The 21,039-nt window shown below is 44.3% G+C and overlaps 1 protein-coding gene across 2 annotated transcripts in view; it reads left to right on the top strand.

Annotated features, from left to right (window-relative positions):
* MRPS33 (mitochondrial ribosomal protein S33) overlaps positions 1-1,842 on the top strand; it is a 44,007-nt gene extending 42,165 nt beyond the window's left edge. For both annotated transcript variants that reach the window (XM_085651932.1, XM_085651931.1), the window contains exon 3: positions 1,428-1,842. In XM_085651932.1, coding sequence (XP_085508058.1) covers positions 1,428-1,533 — 106 coding nt within the window. In that variant the 3' untranslated portion in view covers positions 1,534-1,842. The remainder of the gene's footprint in view (positions 1-1,427) is intronic.
* The last annotated feature ends 19,197 nt before the right edge of the window (positions 1,843-21,039 follow it).

The raw sequence follows: 21,039 nt of genomic DNA, 5'->3' as shown, positions 1-21,039 counted from the left end.
GTCCAAGCACTTTACGGGGAGTAGCACGCAACCCGTGAGCCCAAATTTAGTGGTCAGTACATTCATTTTTGGGGTTAGTTTTGCATGCTCATTCTATGTATTCATTCCAGTTTCTTTGTGGTACATTATTGAAACAGGTGTGATCATTAGAGGGGCTTTGTGAGAAGCAATTGCTAGTTGGAATTAATAATATAGCTATGTTTTCCTAAAGAGCTTAAGATGGATAGGCATGAGATTTAGAGAAACGTGTATACAAAAGAGGCTGTCAGAAGGGAAATAGTGGTACACTTAAAAAAAATAATAATAATAAAAATAAAAAAGGGGGGGCATGGAACATAAGTTTTATGTAAACATCCATCAACTTAAAAATATATCAAGGAAATAGATAAACACATTGCAGTATATTTGTGGCTCATTCAATGCCTGGTTTGGAAGGTATTACCTACGGCACCACCTGAAGAACACCCAAACAGAACACACGCCATGTCCAGCAGAACGGATGTGTACGCTGTCTCCTTCACCTTCCAGCATGCCCTGGAGACCGAGGTCAAATGTCAGTTTGTCTTCACTCAATTAACTTTGGAGCCTGAGAAAGAAATGTAAAGGATTTTGTACAGTGAACTGTCTGAAAATTGTGCTGTACAAAGAGTGTAAAATGACAGGCTGTAGGATGTCAGTTTTTTTCTAACACATTTAAATATATAGTAAGTGAACTAGGTATAAAGCAATATTTTTTTAAACAACTGTATGTGATAAAAGAAACAAGATTTTAATAACATTAAAACAAATCAAAACACTTTACTTGGTGATGTGCAAATGTTAAAATTTAATTAAATCCGATTTTCAAAGATTGTTTATACCCTATCTAGGTTTATCACTAAAACTGCATGTTAGTACGACAGTTTGTAGCCCTTTCAATAGAAAATGTGCGGTCTGCAAACGGCAGTGCACTACCACATCATGATTCAGAAATATGTGTTAAAAGTGAGTTTTTACACAAGCTGAGAAACCTACTTGTCCCTGCCCTGATGGCAGTGCTATTAGTGAATTAATAGGCAAGGCAGGGGTCCTGTGTAAAATGAAACATTTGCCTAGGATCGTACAATTTGGGACCTGTTTACAGGTGAAGTGGATTACAGTTAGGTCAAGTAGATTATTCAATTTACTCGACCTGCAGGTCTAATATAATTGTAAAGATTTTTCGAGGCCATGTATGTATATGTATGGATATATGTACATGCAGAAAGTAATAGCCTTTGGATTTCTGTGGTGTATGACTGCCTCTTGCAGAGGCATTACATGAATTGAAAGCTGGGGCTTGTGGGTAGATAAGTAATTTATTGTTCCCTCCTTTTCCATTTACAGGAAATTTGACTTGCTTGTAATTGTATTAAGTAGTTTACATTTGACTTTGTTCTTTTTCTAAGAGATGAGCATGAAGATTTTAAAGAGGAGATGAGACGTCTGCGAAAACTTCGTGGCAAAGGACCACCCAAAAAAGGAGAAGGGAAGCGTGCTCTGAAGAAGAAATAGCACTTCTTCTCAGCAAAGCAGAGGCGACGTCAGCAGATCCAGCAGTGGCTCCTTCACGATTACCTCTTAGATCGGGAGTTCATCTTGCTTCACCTACAAAGACGGACTCTGCATCTTGGATACTAATGATGCTTACTTGCCTTCATGGGTACAACAAGTGCAGTGTTGCTTCTGGACTGGGCGCATTTTTCAGAAAACTTGAAATCTGCAACGTTTTGTGGACAACTATGTTATAAATACCATTGTATCTGGTCCTCATGGTAGGACCTGGTACTCCTCAATAAAAGGACAATTCTACTTCAGTATCAATCTGAACTTTTCTTCGTTCTTCAGTCAGCACATTTGAGTCAAGTATACCCTACCTGACTAGCAATGTACAGATTGAATGTTGACATAGAGTTGCTCTGTTGTGGTGCCTCTACCTGTTGTACGTAAGCCTTTTCCACAGTCTGCCTGAAGGCTACTGGGCTTCGCTTAGCTATGTAACTGAGTCTTTGTGGGTGTTCAATAATCAAAGGTTTCTCTTTGCTTACTGTGTTTTAGGCCCATGTGCCACTCAACTTTTTATTAGAATCCGTCTATGCTTTACACAGTTGGCTTTGTGTCTCTTTGCTCACCAGTATTTCTTGCATGGTACGCGCCTCCTTTGTGTATACACATGCGTTCCTGAGTGTTTACTCAGTGCATTCATTACCCGTTTCAGGTGGACATATACCCTGATCCCACCGCTTATTTCACTCTAAACCATGAGAGGACCCTATCAAATTCTGACAGCTCACCTACTCTAGCTCATTAATCTCCTTTAATGTATGTCTGGCTTGGATCCAGTTGATATATATATTTGTGAGCCCTCCGTACTGGTTGTATTTTCACATCTAAGTAATTGGGGTGTTCCTGGATGTGCTGCCAGAGGTTACCTTTTCAAACTGATCTTGCTTGTTCAACTGTCCATCCCATCACCATGGCAGGACAGTTCTGAGAGACCAGTACCACTTTGAGTCCATTTAGTCTTTAGATTGTTTTAAATGCTTGTAGCAGTCTGCATCCTTCTTAGGTCTAAAAAGACCGAAACATTCTGCAATCAGTTTGTGATTGTGGGCTTCAGCTCATTGTTGGTGGCTCAAACTAAAACACTAATTGTTTTGTGTGGATATAGAAGCCTCTTACAATTTTCTGAGTTTTCTTGCTGCAGTATTCTTACTAGAACACTGTTCAAAGTCCTTTTTCCCCAAGGGTCTGTTTGGATCAGTTTGCTCTTTTTGTGGCTAGGTGAAAGTAGCACTTGTCTTAAATTGTTAACTCTCCTAGGTTTTAGGGGTATATGCTCACAAATTACATTGCCTTTTCCATGGCATAGGAAAGGCAAGCTGCTGCCAGCAGATGTTGAGAAAGAGCAAAGAGTGTGAAAGTTGGAAGCGGGTCCAATCTTTTGGTGTATAGTCTAGGATTTCAGACTTTTAGGTTGTCCCATTGAACTGCAGGCTATTTTCGTTTGTGATTGCATAGGTAAGAATGCAAATATGTGGCTATGTTGAGCCAGCGGTCTCAGTTCGGAGGATTTTCTTCTAGTGACCAATATACTTTTTTTGTAAAAGGACATTTGTTTGAGGTTATTTCACTCCTCTAGTTATTTCTGCCCATTAATGCAGTTATTGCAGGGATTCCGATTACAGCACCATAGTGCACTTGTATATGGGGCATCAATTTGCATTGTTTGTAACACAGATGACATGCTTTTATGCTTGCATTCTAACCTTACCATTGCGTATGCACACCCTCTCCAGTTCTTTTATGGGGGAATTTTGTTTTTCAGGTACTTTTGCCTACCGAGGGGAGAGGGTGTACTGTCTGGCTGTCTCTCACAAACTCTGTTTCTCGGTAATTTCCAACACAGGTTTTCACCGTGATGCTTTGGGTGTTTGTTTCTCTTTCCTGTTTTTCTCCCACTGCCTTCCTTTCATACTTTATACTGCGGCATTTTTGTGGTAATGTCATCCTCTTTGTTTCGCTGACCATTTACAGCAATTGACCTGCATAACACGTGCATCTCTTGTTTAGAGAATAGTTGTCATGTGCATGTCTGCTCTCTGTGTGTTCTGCAATTGGAGTAAGGTGCCCTGGCCTACAAAGGGCCCAGATTCTACACAATACCTTGACTACTGGGGTCAGGAGCTGGTACAGCATCTCAGTAGCTAGGCACAGTTCTAAGCATTCCTTGTGTTTGTGACTTTGCGTATTATCCTACCTTTGGACCATTCTCCTTGGCAATATTATCTGTTTAAGATGTTAAAGGTCCAGGGAAGAGACTCTAAAAGCCAAGGTCCCCCATTGACCTAAATATCCCCTGCTCCAAAGTGTTGGGGGCAAGCCCAGGTGCCTATGTGGACACAAGTTTCCAACCTACGGTTGCACTGTAGGTTTGAACTTGCCTCTCCTGGGTATGGTGCGATTACATTCCCGGCCAAGTTTTTAGAGAAAAATCAACAACAGATGCCTCACTGAATAGCTCCGTGACCACCAGCTCTTTAACACCTCTGTCTGGTTTCAGACCCAGCCACAGCACAGAAACGTCCCTCATCGCTGTCACGGATGACATCCGCATGACTCTGGACAGAGGATATTCATCGGCCCTCATTCTCCTGGACCTCTCCCCAGTATTTAACACTGTCTCCTACGCCATACTCCTCTCCAATGGATCTGTTTCTTTCCGACTGAAAGGACCCAGTCAGCCTGGCATGTGGGGTTACGCAAGTTCGACCTTCTTCAACTCGTACATGATCCCTCTAGCCAGTCTCCTAACATTGTCCTCTCCTGTGCCGACGAGTCGCAACTCATTCTTTCACTCACAGACAAGACACCCAGTACCTGGATAAAGTCGAGTCGCTGGATGAAGACCAACTTTCTAAAGCTGATGATTGACCAGACCCAAATTATGATCTTCTAGAAGTGCGCCCTACAAATCTTCATAACCTAACCAATCAATGTTATTTTTGTTCAGGTTTATTGAACACTACGTTTGTAAGGGTTTATTTAACACTACTTTAGTGCAGAATATATGTAGCAATATTGTTGCAGATATAAAAGTAATAAGTTATATATGAACAGAATGTAAACAATTTTAACGCTGGCAACTTGTTGCATTGTGGAAAATTCCATTCGTAGCGAATCCTAGGTAATCAACTTTAGCGCCAAAACTCTTCCTTTACATGAAGGTTCATCAGTCAGATGTTTGTGGTCCTATAGCTGAAAGTCATTATTTTTTTTATTTTCAGTCTGGAGCTTGTCTGCAGGACAAGGCTAATTTGTCTTTATTCGGCCGCTTCTTGTTACCTGGTTGTGTTCTTGATGTAGTTACATTGAGAACTGCTCTGCTCCTCTGAAATCCAACGCTTCTCTCTACACGAGAAAGTTTTAAGCGCTGATTTTAATATGATTTCTCAAATTTCCAATCCCAGCACATCAGAAGTCCAAAGTTAAATGATGTTCATAAACACAAGTATTCTCGTTGTCCACTTTTAATCCAAAATATTCAGTCCGGGGCAATCGGTATCCAATTCCTTTACAGCAGATGCGGATTCCTTACAACAGTTCAATATTGATCCATTTCATGTAATCAGCATATATTTCTTCAGTTATGATACAGCCAACATGTGTTTCATCTGTATTATATCATTCCACAACTTCTTCAGGGCTGTCAACTAATAAAAAAGGCCTCAATATGGAGTTCATGCGATATGGCTATCAATTTGGAAGAGTTCCAGAAAGGATACAAGTCCACTACATTGCAACATGTAACAATATATGGAGAGTACGCCACTGTATCGCTGGCGTGGAACTTTGGGCTTCTGATGTGCTCGGATTGGAAATTTGTTACAATGTGTGTTCCCTTCTTTGAAGGGTTATTTTTGAGGTTATATTGGTAATTGACCCCTCCTTTCCTAGTAGCACCACCACCAATACTGTGTTTTATCTACTCTCCTCTATATACATTGCAGAGCGCCATTAGCTGGTGATAGACCTGGTTAGCAAAAGTACAACTACTTGGACTGCTGCTGTTCCTGTGAGCGATATGTCATAGATACACCCCGATCCTCCAGTGTTCAATGCTCATTCCAGCTCATGCATTGTGCAGATGTTTGATAGTCCACCACCCAGTGAGCCTGGTCGCAACAAGAAGATAGGAGGCCATCCACTATGCTCATGTTCGGGCACATTATCTTCCCACCCAAGGCATAGGATGTATAAGACGAAGCAGAGATACTTAGGAGTATATCAGTGCGCTGACCTCGTCTGTTTGCTCCTAAAACCAGAGCCGCTTTAAACTCTGCTAATTTGTGGTCCTCCCTGCCTATCTTGATCTTGGAAGAGTAGGAATTGTTACAGGTCTCACCGGCACACCCACAGCCTCCGGGCTCTTGGGAGAATTGTGTACCAACAACTCCAAAACCACTCTTCCCCATTTTCAATCTTAGAAAGTCAATTAAATGAAAAATGACAAGCAAGGTACACACCAGGACAGGAGGATCAAAGCCTACAGAACTCACGTCCAGAGCAGGACCCCAAATTAGAAGTGCACACAACACTGGAGACACGAGCAAAGGCCGTTCAGCAGCCCATACCTCAGGTGATCGCAGGCACTCAAACGAGGGCAACGACCTTTTCGGGCTCAGAGCCCCAACACAGTGTGATGCAATATTCCACATCTAATCGGATTACGCAGCATGCAAATCAAACACGGGCAGTTCAGCCCACATGTGCAGCAGATAGACCGCAGGCAATTGATACCCACAATAATCGACTTAATCCACCCTACCCGAGGCCCACTCTGTGGAAGGATGTCTTGGCCTCATGCACCCTTAAAACCAACAACGATCTTGCAATCTTTGAGGTACTGCCCACCCTCAGATACAATGCCAAAAGCTCTTATGATACTTTGACTCTTCTGGGTCACCTTGACGCATTGGCATCAATTACTTCAGAGAAAATAGAGTGGGTAAAGTTCAGAACTCTGGAGAGGGACACACATGGGGACTCTACCATAGTCGGCTTTACTCCTCAGCAAATTCAACAGGCCGTCCTTGGTGAAGCTCCACGTCTTGCAGAATGGGGAATCGAGGTTGCCGCAATTGGCACGCCAAAATACCCTTCTATTCTAATACCCAAACATGTTCAGGAGAATCTAGATCACCGATATAAATCCATTTCACGCATAGGGATACGCTGCGCAGAGTGCAGCCGCTTCAGCTCGAGCAAGCCCACAAGGTGGAGCCTCGGCGACAGTGTCCCTTACCAAAGAAACAAGAATGTCAGTAGAAGACATCTAACCCCATGTACCGGAGAACAAGAAAACCTCATTCATGGAACATCGCAGGGCTAAGAATCAACCTCAATGACAAGGTTACACAAGATTATCTTGCAAAGGGGGACATTTTGTGCTTTCAGGAGACCTGGGCTAAGACAAATACTCAAATAAGTGGCTTTTACGAACATTACAAACCTGCTACTAATAACCTCTTTGGCCGCCTGTCTGGTGGCCTTGCCATATTCCTAAACCATGCATGCAAATTCAAAACGAGACTCGTAAAAGTAGAATCACCTCACCTCCTGGCTATCACAATCGAAGGGCTAAGAAAGGGTCCACAGCCTCAGATTCTACTACTAATTAATTACTATATCAATCGAACAAAACTTCAAACTCAACAGGCATTGGAATCCTTTATTAGCACCTTTGAAGACATATTCATAAGATTTGAAAAACTCATCGTGATAATTGCGGGTGACTTTAATAAGAGGGGTCTAGAGCAAGGGCTACCCAGTTGTGGGACGAAGGCGGGCTTCCTGCTCTCCCTTCTCCAAAATTTTAAGCTTCAATCTACTCACAAACAAAAAAAAAAACAGCTGTCCCGCATGGAGCCCACTGCCGACTTTTAGGGACATATCTACCATAGACTACACCTTTATCAAAAGAGAGGAGGCACTTAAATTAACTGACTTTGCAGTGAATGACAGTTAGGAAAGCGACCACAGGCCATTGTGTGCCACTTTTAATCTGGCCTCAGAATCAACAGATGTCCTGGAATCAATGAGTGCATCCTCAGGTGAAGGACGACATCTGGTACTTAGAAGACTAAAATGGACTGCCATTTTAAGCTCCAACCTCCTGGATTATCTAGCCGGAAGGGAAGTGGCTCCTCAGACCCAACAAACTAAGAATATCTTTGAAGTCTGGGAAATGCTGATAATGGACCTACAGCGCTACCTGGGAAATGCAAACTGACCCGATAGGAAAGGCAACCCCACTCAATTGGTGCCGGAACGTAGAGCACCGAAACGCTTGAAACTACGCAAACGTGAACTCAAAGTCTATTAAGGCTAAAGGGAATGGTGCCTCTCTGCCACAGTCGACTTCAATATCTGCCTTGCGAACTGCATATAAAACAAAAGTGTGGGAGCTGAAGAGATTTCAATCGGAAAGGAACTGGACTAAAGTGTTTGCACTCATCAAAGGAAAAGACCACGGCAAGCTATGGAGCTTCACTAATAGCGTGAGTTCATGCAGCCCGCCCTAAGAAAACAACATTGCGAGCTATGTGTGGGAACAGTACGTGAAGGGGCTGTACACAGGCGCACAGACCAAGGAGGGCACGTCTAGCTTAGTGAGGTCTCTGGTCGCAGAAACAGTTAATAAGCCACAAAAGACACAGAGAATCTACAGCGCCCAGTCAGTCTGATGTATATACATAGGGTGAGATAGCCAGGACCATCAAAGCCACCAGAATCAATGGGGCCCCAGGACCGAAATGGCATTCAGGCCCAAGTTTTCAAATTGGCTCCCGTCTATTTTGCCTCCACCCTCTCCCCACTATTCAATCACTCATATTTCACTGCCACAGTTACACAATCTTGTAAACGCTCTATATTGTTTCCTATATACAAGAAGGGTGATCATTCGAACCCGTCCAATCATAGGCTTATAGCTTTGCTTGACATCGAAGCAAAGATCTTTTGCCCGCCTTCTACTAAGAGATCTAGAAGACTGGGTGGACAAGAATTGTATCCTCCCGCCTCATCAAACCGGCTTCAGGGCAAACGGGTCCCCCATGGATAACATCTTAGCGTTATCCTACCTCTCGAAGCAAGCAGTAATGAGCAAAAAACCTCCTTTACTTTGCTGCTTTATAGACTACTCAATGGCCTTCAACAGAGTCAATTGCGGCCGACTATGGGCAAAGCTTGAAGCCCAGGGGATCCAGTCCTCCCTTTTAAAACTATAAAAGCTCTCTGCGAGGGGACATGGGTTCGGGTCAAACTCAGCCTAACATCGGTAACTTCAAGAATCAATACCCACACTGGGCTAAAGCAGGGCTGTGTTTTGGCCCCGCTATTATTCAATCTGTACACGGCAGATTTGGGGCATGCTTTGAAAGACTCTTGCCTAGCACCTCCAAGACTGGGACAGATGTCTCTGGGTATCCTCCAATATGCAGATGACACTGATCATGGATCACACGAGGGCGGGGCTCCAAAGAGCATTAAAAAGTCTGGCAGTCTACAACCAGGCCAACAGTCTGCTAATTAACGAAAACAAAACAAAGATTATTATCTTTGGTAAATACCCCCATAAAAAGCAAGCAACCTGGTCCCTTGGTGAGCATCGAATTAGAACATCTACTGCCTATAACTACTTGGGGGTATGGTTAACAGAGCGGGCAACAGCCTTCAAACACATAAGAGCGCTCAAGCCGAGAATCAACAAAATAATTTTGGCACCAAGGCGCCTGAGTTACCGACTAGCCAGCCCATCGTTAGAGCTCATGCTGACTGTACTCCGGGCCAAACTAATGCCTACAATTACATATGGAAGCCTAGCCTTTCCAGGTGCCCTAACAAAGGTTATCAATGCAGCTCAGGTAGAAGCTTATTAAACAGTGCTGCAGACACCCAGATATGCTAGAAACACCAGGTTAAGGCTGGAGATAGGCCTAAACAGACCAGACTTGGCTCTTCGGGGGGACCTAATAAAATACTACATCGGAGGATTGAAAGCACCAGAAAAGACCCTAAAAACCTCTTTAAAGCTGATTTCCAGGTCCGAGGGTTCCCCGTGGCACGCTAAGCTAGACCAAGCTATACATCATCTGAAAATAGAGGCAGAGAGCATTCCCCTCCATGAAATTCCATACTCCGCTTGGGCTAAAGCTCCGAAGTGCCAAGTCCAGACTCTTTCCTTCGAATTGGATCAATCCTCACTCCGCTACAGTTCTTTTACTTTGCCGCTAAACAACTTATATATTCTCGGAAAATCCCAACGTTACATGCGTGATGCAATCTCGGCCCAAGCCAGAAGGAAAATTCTGTTTTTTTGTCTCGCCGCCCTCAGGATCCAGGACTTCAATCCAAAATGGGTGCAAATAGACAACAATGTTTCTTTTCGGTTATGTAATTATCAAAAGGAATCCTGGCTACACCTCTTATGCTGCTGCCCAAAACTAGCTGCGGATCAACATCGTCTATTGCGCCCAGCCCTAAAGGCTTCTGACTGGTGTTTTTTGGAAACAACTACTTGCCTTCTGACCAGAGTCAGCAAGTTCCTTCACCAAATAAGAATAGCACTCAACTCCCAGCAACAGGCTGCTGACCTGAGAGCTGCATCAAACCAGTAATTAAATTAGCTGGAAATTTGGTGGAAGTTGTCTAACTTAAGGACCCGCAGAGTGGCCAAACAGACCAGGGGGGGGGGAATATTTTTATTTGCATTTTTAACCAACATAACGACATCTGACAAGTCACAGATAATAAACCGCACGTTCAGGCGCCTTCCCCTCCCCCCCCCTCCCCCCCGGATAACAGCATCATGGATCTTAATCCCACCAGCCCCATCCACCACATATAATACAGAAGTCCGCAGTGTTCTACTTTCCCCCAGCAGCACTCCAGAAGGTTCAGTCCTGTCGCTCGCCTCCCAGCAACGTAAGACATATCCTCAGTCCTCAGGAATCCCAGGGCGTCAATCTGATCCCAGACCCCCGTCAAGACCACAAGAAAGAGTTGCTCCTCGAAGGGGGTTTAACCAGACCTGGAAGCAATGATTGATGAAGTTCATGTAAATAGGGTTTTTTCTCGTTTTATAGGTCCAAGCAAAAGCTGGGGTGAATTGGAGCATATATATAATTTTATACTTATGGTAACGTAGTTTCCTTCGGGAGCATATTGCTAAAAACTGCGCCCATGGTGCATTTTATTGTATTTTAGCTAGTGTGTTTTACTGTAAAGATTTTAAGTAATCGTACGGTCCATAAAGATTTTATAATGACAGACCATCCATCCATTAAAACCTTCTTAATCAAGTGTTGTTTTTCTAATGCTGGTTGAACACAGCCTGGGAGTCCTTTAAAACAATGGTAATGAATGTTTCCAAAGTGTGCATGATGCAGAACCAATTTGAATGGGTCTCCTTCCAAATCGGCCTTTTCAGACTGCTGTCCAGACAGAGCGTTTATGTAATGATAACCCTCACTGCAGGGTAGTCTCCATCCTAGGGAGCCCACAACGAAGGCATAAAGATGCGATGTTTTGCACTGGCTGATATCAGCACAAGACAAAGGGCCTTCCCCAAGGAGCCCCTTTCACCTTGAATAAGAGAATCTGCAGTCCCACCCTTTACCCCTACCAAAGGGCAGTGCTTCAGGAAGTCTGATCAGCCGCCCCTTGCTCACAAAGTCTTCATTGAACTTCAGTGGCGGGATCTCCACTCCCCAGCATAGGTAAGCCGGTGATACACCTCCACTTTCTGGGGACCCTGTAATTGCCCTCCATTTTGTGCCATAGCTAACCAGAGATGTCCACAATGGACCCCCCTTTGCTTTACAATTAATACTGTGAGCCAAATATAAGACACCAGCTTCAGCATTTGCAAAATATCATTTCAAGGTTGCTCCAGGCATTATTTTAAGCTTTCACTCATCAGCTGTCCTTGCTGAAAGTCTAGCTGTAACCTAGCATGGCACAGATTGTCCGCCTGATTCTAGCACCTATCAAATGACTGGAATGTAGCACTATGTTGGCATGCAAATAATCCTGCTTCTGCTTAGTCTTGCATCCTCAAAATGAATGCTGTCTCAATAAGTGTCCTCCATATTCATAAATATCTGCATGAAGAACTGACCTTTATTAAAGTCTCTGACTGTCGCCTACAAATGACCATCATCTCTCTTTCCCATCTCCTGCATGCTCTTTGTCTTGGGGCACACCCTTCTCCAAGTCATTTGCATATCTGCCTTTATCTCTGTTAATGTATCTCTTCAATTTGCGCACAACTCATTTTAAAGGTCGCAATCTTTCCTTTTTAGATAGCCATATCCAGCAACGTAACCATGCCTAACCTCCTCCAGCTCATCAATCCCATCAAAAGGTGCATGAACTCTCATACCTCTCCCCCCAACTAATGTACATGCTTACATCTTATTATTTTAATCTATCACAAAGAAACTAGAGGGAATGCTCTGAATGGGTTGCTTGAGTGCACAAGACTAATCCCAATAACACTGGACTAACCACTAGTCTTGGGTACCAAGCAGCTCAATGCGAAGCACTTCAACACCTCGTTGGGGTTACTAAACACTATAAATGCAATTAAATTACATTAATATTGGGTAGGTTTAACATGACATGTAAAGAAAGAAAAGAAGGAGCAAAGTGGGTCAGTATAACCTTTTTTTATTTGCTGAAAGGGTTCTGCATGTACAAAGTTTATTTTCACACATTGGCTAAAATTCATTCATAGATGCATCAAGGACAGGTCTGCAAGGGTCAGCTTGTCAGATGTGTTGATTAATGCTCAGAGACCAGAACGGTCATGCTAGTAAAAGCATTGAAAGAAATCTGAACCTCTGTGTTAAATGTCCATATAGTTTTTTTTAAATGTGTTTGGAAAGCTTAAATATCCTGCAAAGGAATACAGCACTGTGAAGTACTGAAAATAATTCATAGTTAAGACCTCTTTTCTATAAAAACAGGCTGTGAAGCCACTGTCAAACATTCTATAGAAAGGTTATCGCGCGTCTGTATACATACATTCTCTCTCGCATTTGTTGTAATAGGACGGAGTTTCCGTAGGAAATTTTATTTTTGTTTTGGTTAGAACTATGGTGCCAATTAACGAATCTTTGCAAGACTTTTCAAACAAAAAGGTTGATCCACTTCACCAAGACTGAGTACCGGGATTGCCTGGCCGCTACATGAAGAGAAATGTTGCAGCTGTCAGTTTAAGACTATGCAAGGGGGCAGGGTAGGGTTACCCTGGCCCTTGTGTGGATGAAGGGGGTGAAAAGTGCAAAGAAAAAAAAATGTTTGCTTTGCCTTGGATGAACTGTACTACGCGCTGCCCCAGGAAGATTACTACAAAATTACTAAGGAACCAAAAAAAGCAAAAACAAACAAAAAAAAGGTTGGGTGGGTGTTCATTGATGTTGGCTGACTGTGGGGAGTTGGCAAGCAGTGGGAGTTGCCTGTCTGTAGGGAGTTGGGTGCAGGGCATTGCCTCAAGCCAAAGGCTATGCGTGGGAGGGGCACCGGCAGGGGGGTGATCCATATATATCCACTGCGACCTTCCCAGATGCTTGGAAACACACAACTGTCATTCCATGGCAGAAGAAACTCTCTGTGGACCCTTCAGTGGTCACCTATCACAGACCTATCTTCCTGCTACCATTCCTGACCAAGGTCTTCGAGAAAATCATCAATAGATGCCTCACCGAATACCTCCATGACCACCAACTCCTCAACACCACTCAGTCTGGTTTCAGACCTAACCACACCATGGAAACTGCCCTCATCGCCACCACGAATGCCATCTAGGGATTGTGGATGGAGAAGATATGGCACCTTCATCCTCCTGGATATCTCTGCAGCGTTTTACACAGTTTCTCACCCCATCCAACTCCTACACGACATCAAATTTCTTGAACACTCATGAATCTGCTCCTTGTTGACTGGTAGGACTCAGTCTGTCAGTGTGGGATCATACAACCCAGTGGCCAACGACCACCTCTGCAGAGTTCCACATGGATCTTCCCTGAGCCAGACCCTCTTCAATGCATACATGATACCTGTAGCCAGGATCATCCACTCTCATGACATCTGTGTCCTATGACACGCAACTCATTTTCTCATTTGTGGACAAGACGTCCAGTTCACAGATCAAGTTCAATGCCTGCATGACTGAAATTGCCCACTGAATAAATATCAACTTTCCAAAGCTAAATATCAACAAAACTGAAATCATGACCTTCTAAAAGAGCACGTCAATATGGGATTCCACCTGATGGCCAACAGAGTTAGGACCAGCTCACGCCCCCATAACCCATGCCAAGAACCTCCGGATCGTAATCTACAGCAATCTCGATATAACTACCAAGTCAACGTCTCATGCTTCCCTACCCTGAAGATGCTGATGAAGATTTTCAAATGGCTTCCAGTCAGCACCTAGAAAACAGGCACGCTGGCCCTCATCACATTCATCCTCTAAGCTGGGATGAACAAAAAAACTCCTGAAAAGATTGCAAACCATTCAGAACTTGGCACAGATAATAGCTCTCAACCTCACTCACCACACTCTCATCGCACTATACCTGGAGAATTTCCACTGGTGCCTTATACACAAATCAGCCCATTTCAAACTCCTCCACCACACTTTTTGGGCTCTAAATAACACCGGCCCAGCATACCGTAACAATCACATCTGCTCTCACAAACCTTCCAGACAACCCCGCTTGTCTGAACCCCTGCTTGAACACATCCTATGCTTGCAGAAAACTAGATTCAGTGGTTAAGCCTTCTCCTACATGGTTTGTTGAATGACCGGTCGCTGCGCATAAGTATCCAACCTACTTCATGAATCCTGCAAATAGCTGGAGACCTGACTTTCCAAGTAGTCGCACTAGGTCCTAGGATTGGCTAGACTCAAACTGGCTCAGTGCCAGGAAACCCTCCTGAATGATAGCGTGCTCTGCAAATCAACATAACGTGTGTAAAAATTTCAGTTTAAAGCGTAACATTCTAAACTAAAGCAATAAAGCACTGAAATTAACCAGATAAAGTTATTTCAAGTAACTATAACCTGCACCCTCACAGGGTACAGTGTTGTCGGTCATTTCAGATGCGGTACTGATGTTATCAATAATGTGGTAGAATATGTTATGAGTGTTGTAATATGTGAGCTTATAAGCACTGCATGGCAATGTATGTGAGTTATGGTTGCTTGAAATAACTATTACTGATGAATTTCAGTAGTTTTTTTTCCATATTCAAGTTTGAGTTGAAAATACACCATGGCGTCACATCTTCACAATAAGCCTCTTATTTTTGGTTCTGTTTGCTCCCACCAGCCTCAGTAGTTGCTCCATCATCACCATATTTTGTCATGTATCCGCGGGCAACCCCTGCTCTATGTATGGGTTCTTCAAGCTTAGGCCACCAGTCAGACTGAAGTCTATTTTGTGATGCTGGGGGCCACATTTGTGTTCCAGTAGTGGGCTATGTCTCTTTAGCCAGAAGTGTGACGATTTCCCACTAGTGTTCACTAGCACTGTGAGAGACCCAAATCCTTCAAAACGCCCAGCAAGGCAACCCTAGGGGTAAGTTCCACAGGTCTCTCCTCAGGTCCTCTATCATTATTGTTCCTATGTTTTCCCAATATTTTGTTATCACAGAGCATGTCCATACTATGTGGAAGATGTGTTGCATTTGCCGGTCTTCCATAGCATCATGAGTGTGACATAGGTTATAAGTAAATAAATAAATTGAATCCGCCTAACCAGGATTCCCATTTTAGATTGAGAGTTGAATGCAGTGGGGGATTTGAGTATAAGTATTCTGTGGATTTGAGAGATTCCCCCCCCCCAGCACCTCCCCCACTCTCCCTCTTTCTCCAGTGAGCCCTGAAGGAGCCTGGCATCAAGTGTGTTAAATTCTGGGAGATCTTCGATGTCGCCTTGATAAGAGGAGAGTGCGTGCCTCAGCTGTATGTATTTATGGAATTGAGTAGGGAAAAGGGAAATGAGGAATAGGAGTTCTGAATCGATTTCATGGCTGACCCCCTTAAAAGATCTCCAGGTAATGTGATCCCTATTTTGACCCATTTGTCAAAACCTCCTAATTGTGAAACTTGGTTAAGCCAAAACCCTATCCAGAGTGGGGTTTGTTGTGTAAGTGTCTTATTCCAGCTCATCATCCGTAGGCAGCATGACACATCTGGACCACCAGCCCAGTGGCTTCCGGGAGCCACTGGGAAAGTGGACCCCAAAACAGTGCATGCAGGACAATGTCTAATCCTGGGAGAGTCCGATCTAGTCTGTATTCTGGGTCTCCCCAGCCGTCCATGAGGCAGTTGTTGATTACTAGATGTTGGGATGCCCAGTAATAAAGATGTATGTCTGCCATGCCCTGCCCATGCTGCTGTTGTGCATTTGTTGATTGCAATGGGGAAAAAGTGTGGGGGGGGCTTTCCCGTACATAGGAAGAATTGGATATTGAAAGTGAGAATCTGGAATCACCGTGCAGGAATTGCTAGCTAAAAGGTTTGAAAGATATAGAGAATGCAAGGGAAAAGAATCATTTTGAGCAATGCCACTTTGCCTATAAAATGTAGCGAAAGTGATGTCCGGGTTTGAAAATCCCATTTCATTTAGGCTTCCAAGGGTGCTACTTTAAGATACAAGGTAATCGCCAGAAGCGCTAAGATATGGATACCTAAGTATTTTGAACTGATATCCGATTGGGATCGGAACCTGCCTTGCATCTGCATCCCAACTCCCTGATAAGAGAAGAGATTTGTCCAGGTGGTGTGGAGACATGACGCCTCCTCATACAGTGACAAGAATCATGGTATCAGGGGCCCGTTACGGAGGAATACATAATCTGCATATAAAGAGATTTGGTCCTCTTCATTTGCGCTCCAGCCCTGCAGCTGAGTATCGCAGTGAATGAGTCTGGCCCAAAGGTTTCATTGCTAAAGCGAAGAGAAAGGGGAGACTGGACAGCCTTGTCTAGTACACCGCTGGATTGGAAAGTGGTCAAAAAGCATTCCATTGGTGTGTACTTGTGCTTCTGGTGAGAAATTCAAAATGCTAACAAATCTACTGAATCTAGGACCAAAGGACATGCGTTGCTGTATGGCCTTGAAAGAAGGAGCAGCCAAAGGAGTCGGAACGATATTCAAAAAACGCAGAGGAGTAGAGCACATGCATCCAAAATCTCCACCCTACTGGCTAGCGCAAGGTACAGTCACCTGATGCAGTGTCGGTGCTACAGCCTGGGATATAGCTGCATTGGTCGGCATGAACTAGGTTGGTGAGTACCCGAGTGAGCCACATCGCAAATGTCTTGGCAGATATCTTTAATTCAGCGGTGATTAGGAAAATGGGCCTATATGAGGTGCAGTGGTCAAGGAGGTGCCCTATTTTGTGAGTGACCACTCTGGATGCTAAATCCAGACCATGGGGAAATGTGCTGTTGGTTTCGACTTCTAGGTACAGGTCTAGCAGTTGCGGTGTGAGTAGCTCTCAGAACCTCCTGTAGTATTCATTTGTATACCTACCAGGACCGAGCACCTTCCCTGCATTCAAGTCCGTCAAGGCATCCCCAATCTCTTCTGTTATAAGTGGAAAGTCAAGATTGTCTCCTTGAGAGAGAACGATGGGGATGGAAGAGGGATATCTTGTAGTATGGGGTTGGTCGTATCTGCTAGAGACAGGGGGCACAGAGCATACAAAGTAAGATCTAGGGGACCACGCAACAATTTGCTGTATTCATCCTTGTGTTCATAAGCGCATTGTAGTGTGACTCGCCAGGACAGCCAGGCTTCTTCTAATGCTAATTGGCGTAGGGAGGCTGTATCAAGGTTAAACTTCCTATTAAGGGTTGGGAGGGGGGGATCACTTATTGCCTTTCGAGTAAAGAGGATGCACGCTTCCAGGATGGCCATATGAGTTTGTTTCCCTTTCTCTGCACGGTGGAGAAGGGACTTGGGTATACCTCTGATCGTGGCTTTGCCATTGGCCCAGAGGGTACCGACAAAGGCAACTGAGCCTTGATTAGTTTCAAAATATGCTTGGATCTTTGTCTCTGGAACTTCCACATAGTGGGAGTTAGATAGGTGCCATGCCTTGAGATGTCAGACTCATTGACATGTGGTCTTGGGAGTGCTAGGTGTATTAGGACTGGGGAGTAGTCAGAGGTGCAGCGTGGGAGGATGTGTACTGCTGTGGTATGTATTGCCTCTGCTGCTGGGAGTAGGAAGAGGTCAATGCGGGAAAGGGTTTTGTATGCAGCTAGTGTGTGAATTCCTTTTGCTTTCAGTGCTAGACTCTCCAAATGTCACAGAGGCCCAGAGAGGACATCAGGATTGTTAGGGATTTCAAAGTCCCTGTGTGGTGTGTTGTTGGGGCAGCTGTAGAGTCTCATTTGGGACCTGGAGCTGCGTTACAGTTTCCTCCTATAACAGGGACTCCTGGAGAAGCCAAGAACAAGCTGTCTGCAGGCCTCTAGGGATGCAGGCAGTGCCTGAGGTGGGACGTTGTATTGAGTTCCTTCACAAGTTCCCTCCAATGCCACATATCTATTCATGGGGTCTAAGGTCAAGGAGGTCACTACAAAGGGAAAGTTTTTATGAAGAAATATTGCGGCCCCTCTCATGTCCGTGTAGAAGTCTGTGTGGAACACCCTGTCGCAGCTCAGGACAGGGCATCTCATGCTAGGGGGAGTCTTCTTTCGGCATATTGTTGGACCTATGTTCATTTAAAACGATCTAGAACTATAAAGTTCTAGGTAAGAATTGTGAAATTAGGCATGATGGACGTGAGGGGTAAAGATTTGTGGTAGGTGGCTGTGCGACCACACCTTGGTCAGTCGGGGCCACAGTGAAAGGAGAAGAAGGTCTTGTATTGTAGTCTGGCGGTGGAGGAGAGTTCAAGGGTGGCACCTGAGTGACCAAAGTCTGTAGACCTAGATCTGTTTCCAACTAATCCAATGCGCATCTAGTAATTCTCATTTCCTCTGCTCTCGCCCTCCGTTGTGACTGGGATTGCGAGGGGTTCAGCCCCAGGCTGCTCCACTGGGCTCATACAAGGGGCCCCGGAGATGAGAAAGAGTTTTTTTTTTTCAGCCGCCCAGTCCCAGGCTGCCTCAGGGTTGTCAAAGAAGCGGTGGCAAGAGCTGTGTATCACCTTTAGAGTGGCATGGAAATCAGTATATATTGCAAGTTCATTGCCCTCAGCTTCCGTTTGACCTTGCGAAAAGGTTTGTGTTTCTGTTGTACACTAAGGGAGTAGTTCAGGAAAATCATGATGCGTGTAGATTAAAAGAAGAGGTCTCCAGTCTTTCACGCTTCTGTAGGATAGTGTCTCTATCTTGAAAAATCAGAACACAGGCAATGAGCAATTGAGGGGGCGCACCCGAAGGAGCCTTGAGCCTAAAGGTCCTTGGGCTCATTCCAACGCAAACCATTGAGAAAGGTGGTTGCTCGGTATCCAGGATATCAGCCCAGACGCAATGGTCTCTGGGTCTGATCCTTCCGGGAATCCCACGAGTCGCAGATTGTTGCGTTTGGACCTATTTTCAGCATCTTCTGCCCTTGCCTCCAGGTGTTTAGTGGTGAGAAGTAACTTTGCGACTGAGGATTTGATAGTGTCGTCTCCCAGGGTGGAGACCCTATCCCTTGCCTCTCTGGAATTATGGAGATCTTGCCTGAGTAGGGTCATGTTCACCCATACCTAACCAATTTTAGATTCTGCTGTCTTCCTTAAGGCCTGGATTGCTTTGAGGATAGCGATGGTTTCAGTGGGGTCTGCTGTACGCTGTTTCGATAGCCCGTCCTCATGGTAACTGCCCGTGGCTGATTGTGATGTGGTGAACTTGTCAATTTTTGTTTGCGCCTGGGCTCCTTAACCATGGCTCCTCCTTGGGCAGCTATGGCCTTTGGGACTCTCCGGTGTGCACCCTCCAGTCCAGGTAAGGCAATACGTGATGTTTTGCTAGTGGTTTTTTTTAGTTACTTTTATAACAGATCACCATATTCAATGCTCCAAATAGAGAAAGAGTTGCTCCAAGGGGAGTGTGAAAAAGGAAAGTGCTCGTGAAGTAGGACAGATATTAAGGAGGGGAATCCAAAAGGCAAATTCAATAACCAATCAATTACACATTCTGGTACCCTTAGTAAAACTGGTTGTGGTTCATAGTGGCACCAGTTTTACAGATAGGCCAGTCCCTTACGGATTTACAAATATTCATTTCATGATTTTCTGATGTTGCACAGAGAACATTAATCTGTGAAAATGCAGGCCTGATATCATCCCAGCCCTGCCTTTTCACCGATGAATGTTCTCTGTGCGTCATCAGAAAATCATGAAATTAATATTTGTAAATCCATAAGAGACAGGCCTGTCTGTAAAACTGGTGCCACTATGAGCCACGACCAGTTTTACTAAGTATACCAGAATGTGTAGTCACTATTTTACAGGTATAAAATTTGCTAGTAGCTCGGGAAGACTTTCCTTGAGCAGAAGTAGCTCTCACTACAGAAAAGGTTGGAGACCCCTGTTCTAGATTCTAGGATGACAAGGGGGTGGAGCACCGCCAACCAATGGGGTTCAAGTTGCCACCTTCTGTGATGACCACTTCCTGGGATGTGTGGCATATTTATGCCCAGGATGCACATCTCATCAAAAAAATAATAATTGGAGAAATTCTCTCCTGGGAGTTCAGGTCTGGATAATAAACCAACCCACAGATGTGGCTAACTTTTCCCTACATGCCCCTGCCATCCTCTCTCCTAATCTAATTAGAAGGGCTCCCATCTAGTTGGGGTGCATGAAAAAGGGCTGTTCCTGGTTTCTTTGCTAATTGTGGTTCTCCCTTTGAAGACCAGAATGGCTACCCAGCCCCCTTCCTGTCCTGGCATCTGCAGGCAACATGTTTCCTCCAACCAGATGACTCTATTGTTTCAGGCCTAGGTCTCTTCACACCTAATCAGGGACCAGCTTGGCTCAGGTTGTCAAAGGCTGGTCTATCAGTAGAGGCTGCTACAGGGATGTTTTGGGTAACTTCAGGAAATCAAGTTCTAAAACTACTTTCTGCAATAGTTATAATAAATCCAACCTTGGCAAGTTGTTGGATTTCTTTTAACAGTTATATTAATACTTTGTTTCAAAATCTTTTTATTGAGTTTTAAAGCAGTGCAAATATTGAAAAACAACATGACAGATACATCCGATTTTGCATACAGGTCAAGTGTTACATATTGCTTTCACGCAAACGCAGCTTGTTAACAAGGACTCAACCCCATAGGTATCTGTACATAGATATTCCCAGCTAACCTATGCAATTTTCTCATTGCATTCCCTCGGTATCATTACCCTGTTGTAAGAACTCGAAGCTGCTAAACGGATGTATTCTGCACAAACTGTTTGCCACACCTAAGGCATCGTGTGTAGCCTTGGAGGCAAAAGAAAA

Source organism: Triturus cristatus, chromosome 4_1, assembly GCF_964204655.1.
Source record: "Triturus cristatus chromosome 4_1, aTriCri1.1, whole genome shotgun sequence".
Lineage (NCBI taxonomy): Eukaryota > Metazoa > Chordata > Amphibia > Caudata > Salamandridae > Triturus > Triturus cristatus.
This window is presented reverse-complemented; position numbering and strand designations above follow the sequence as displayed.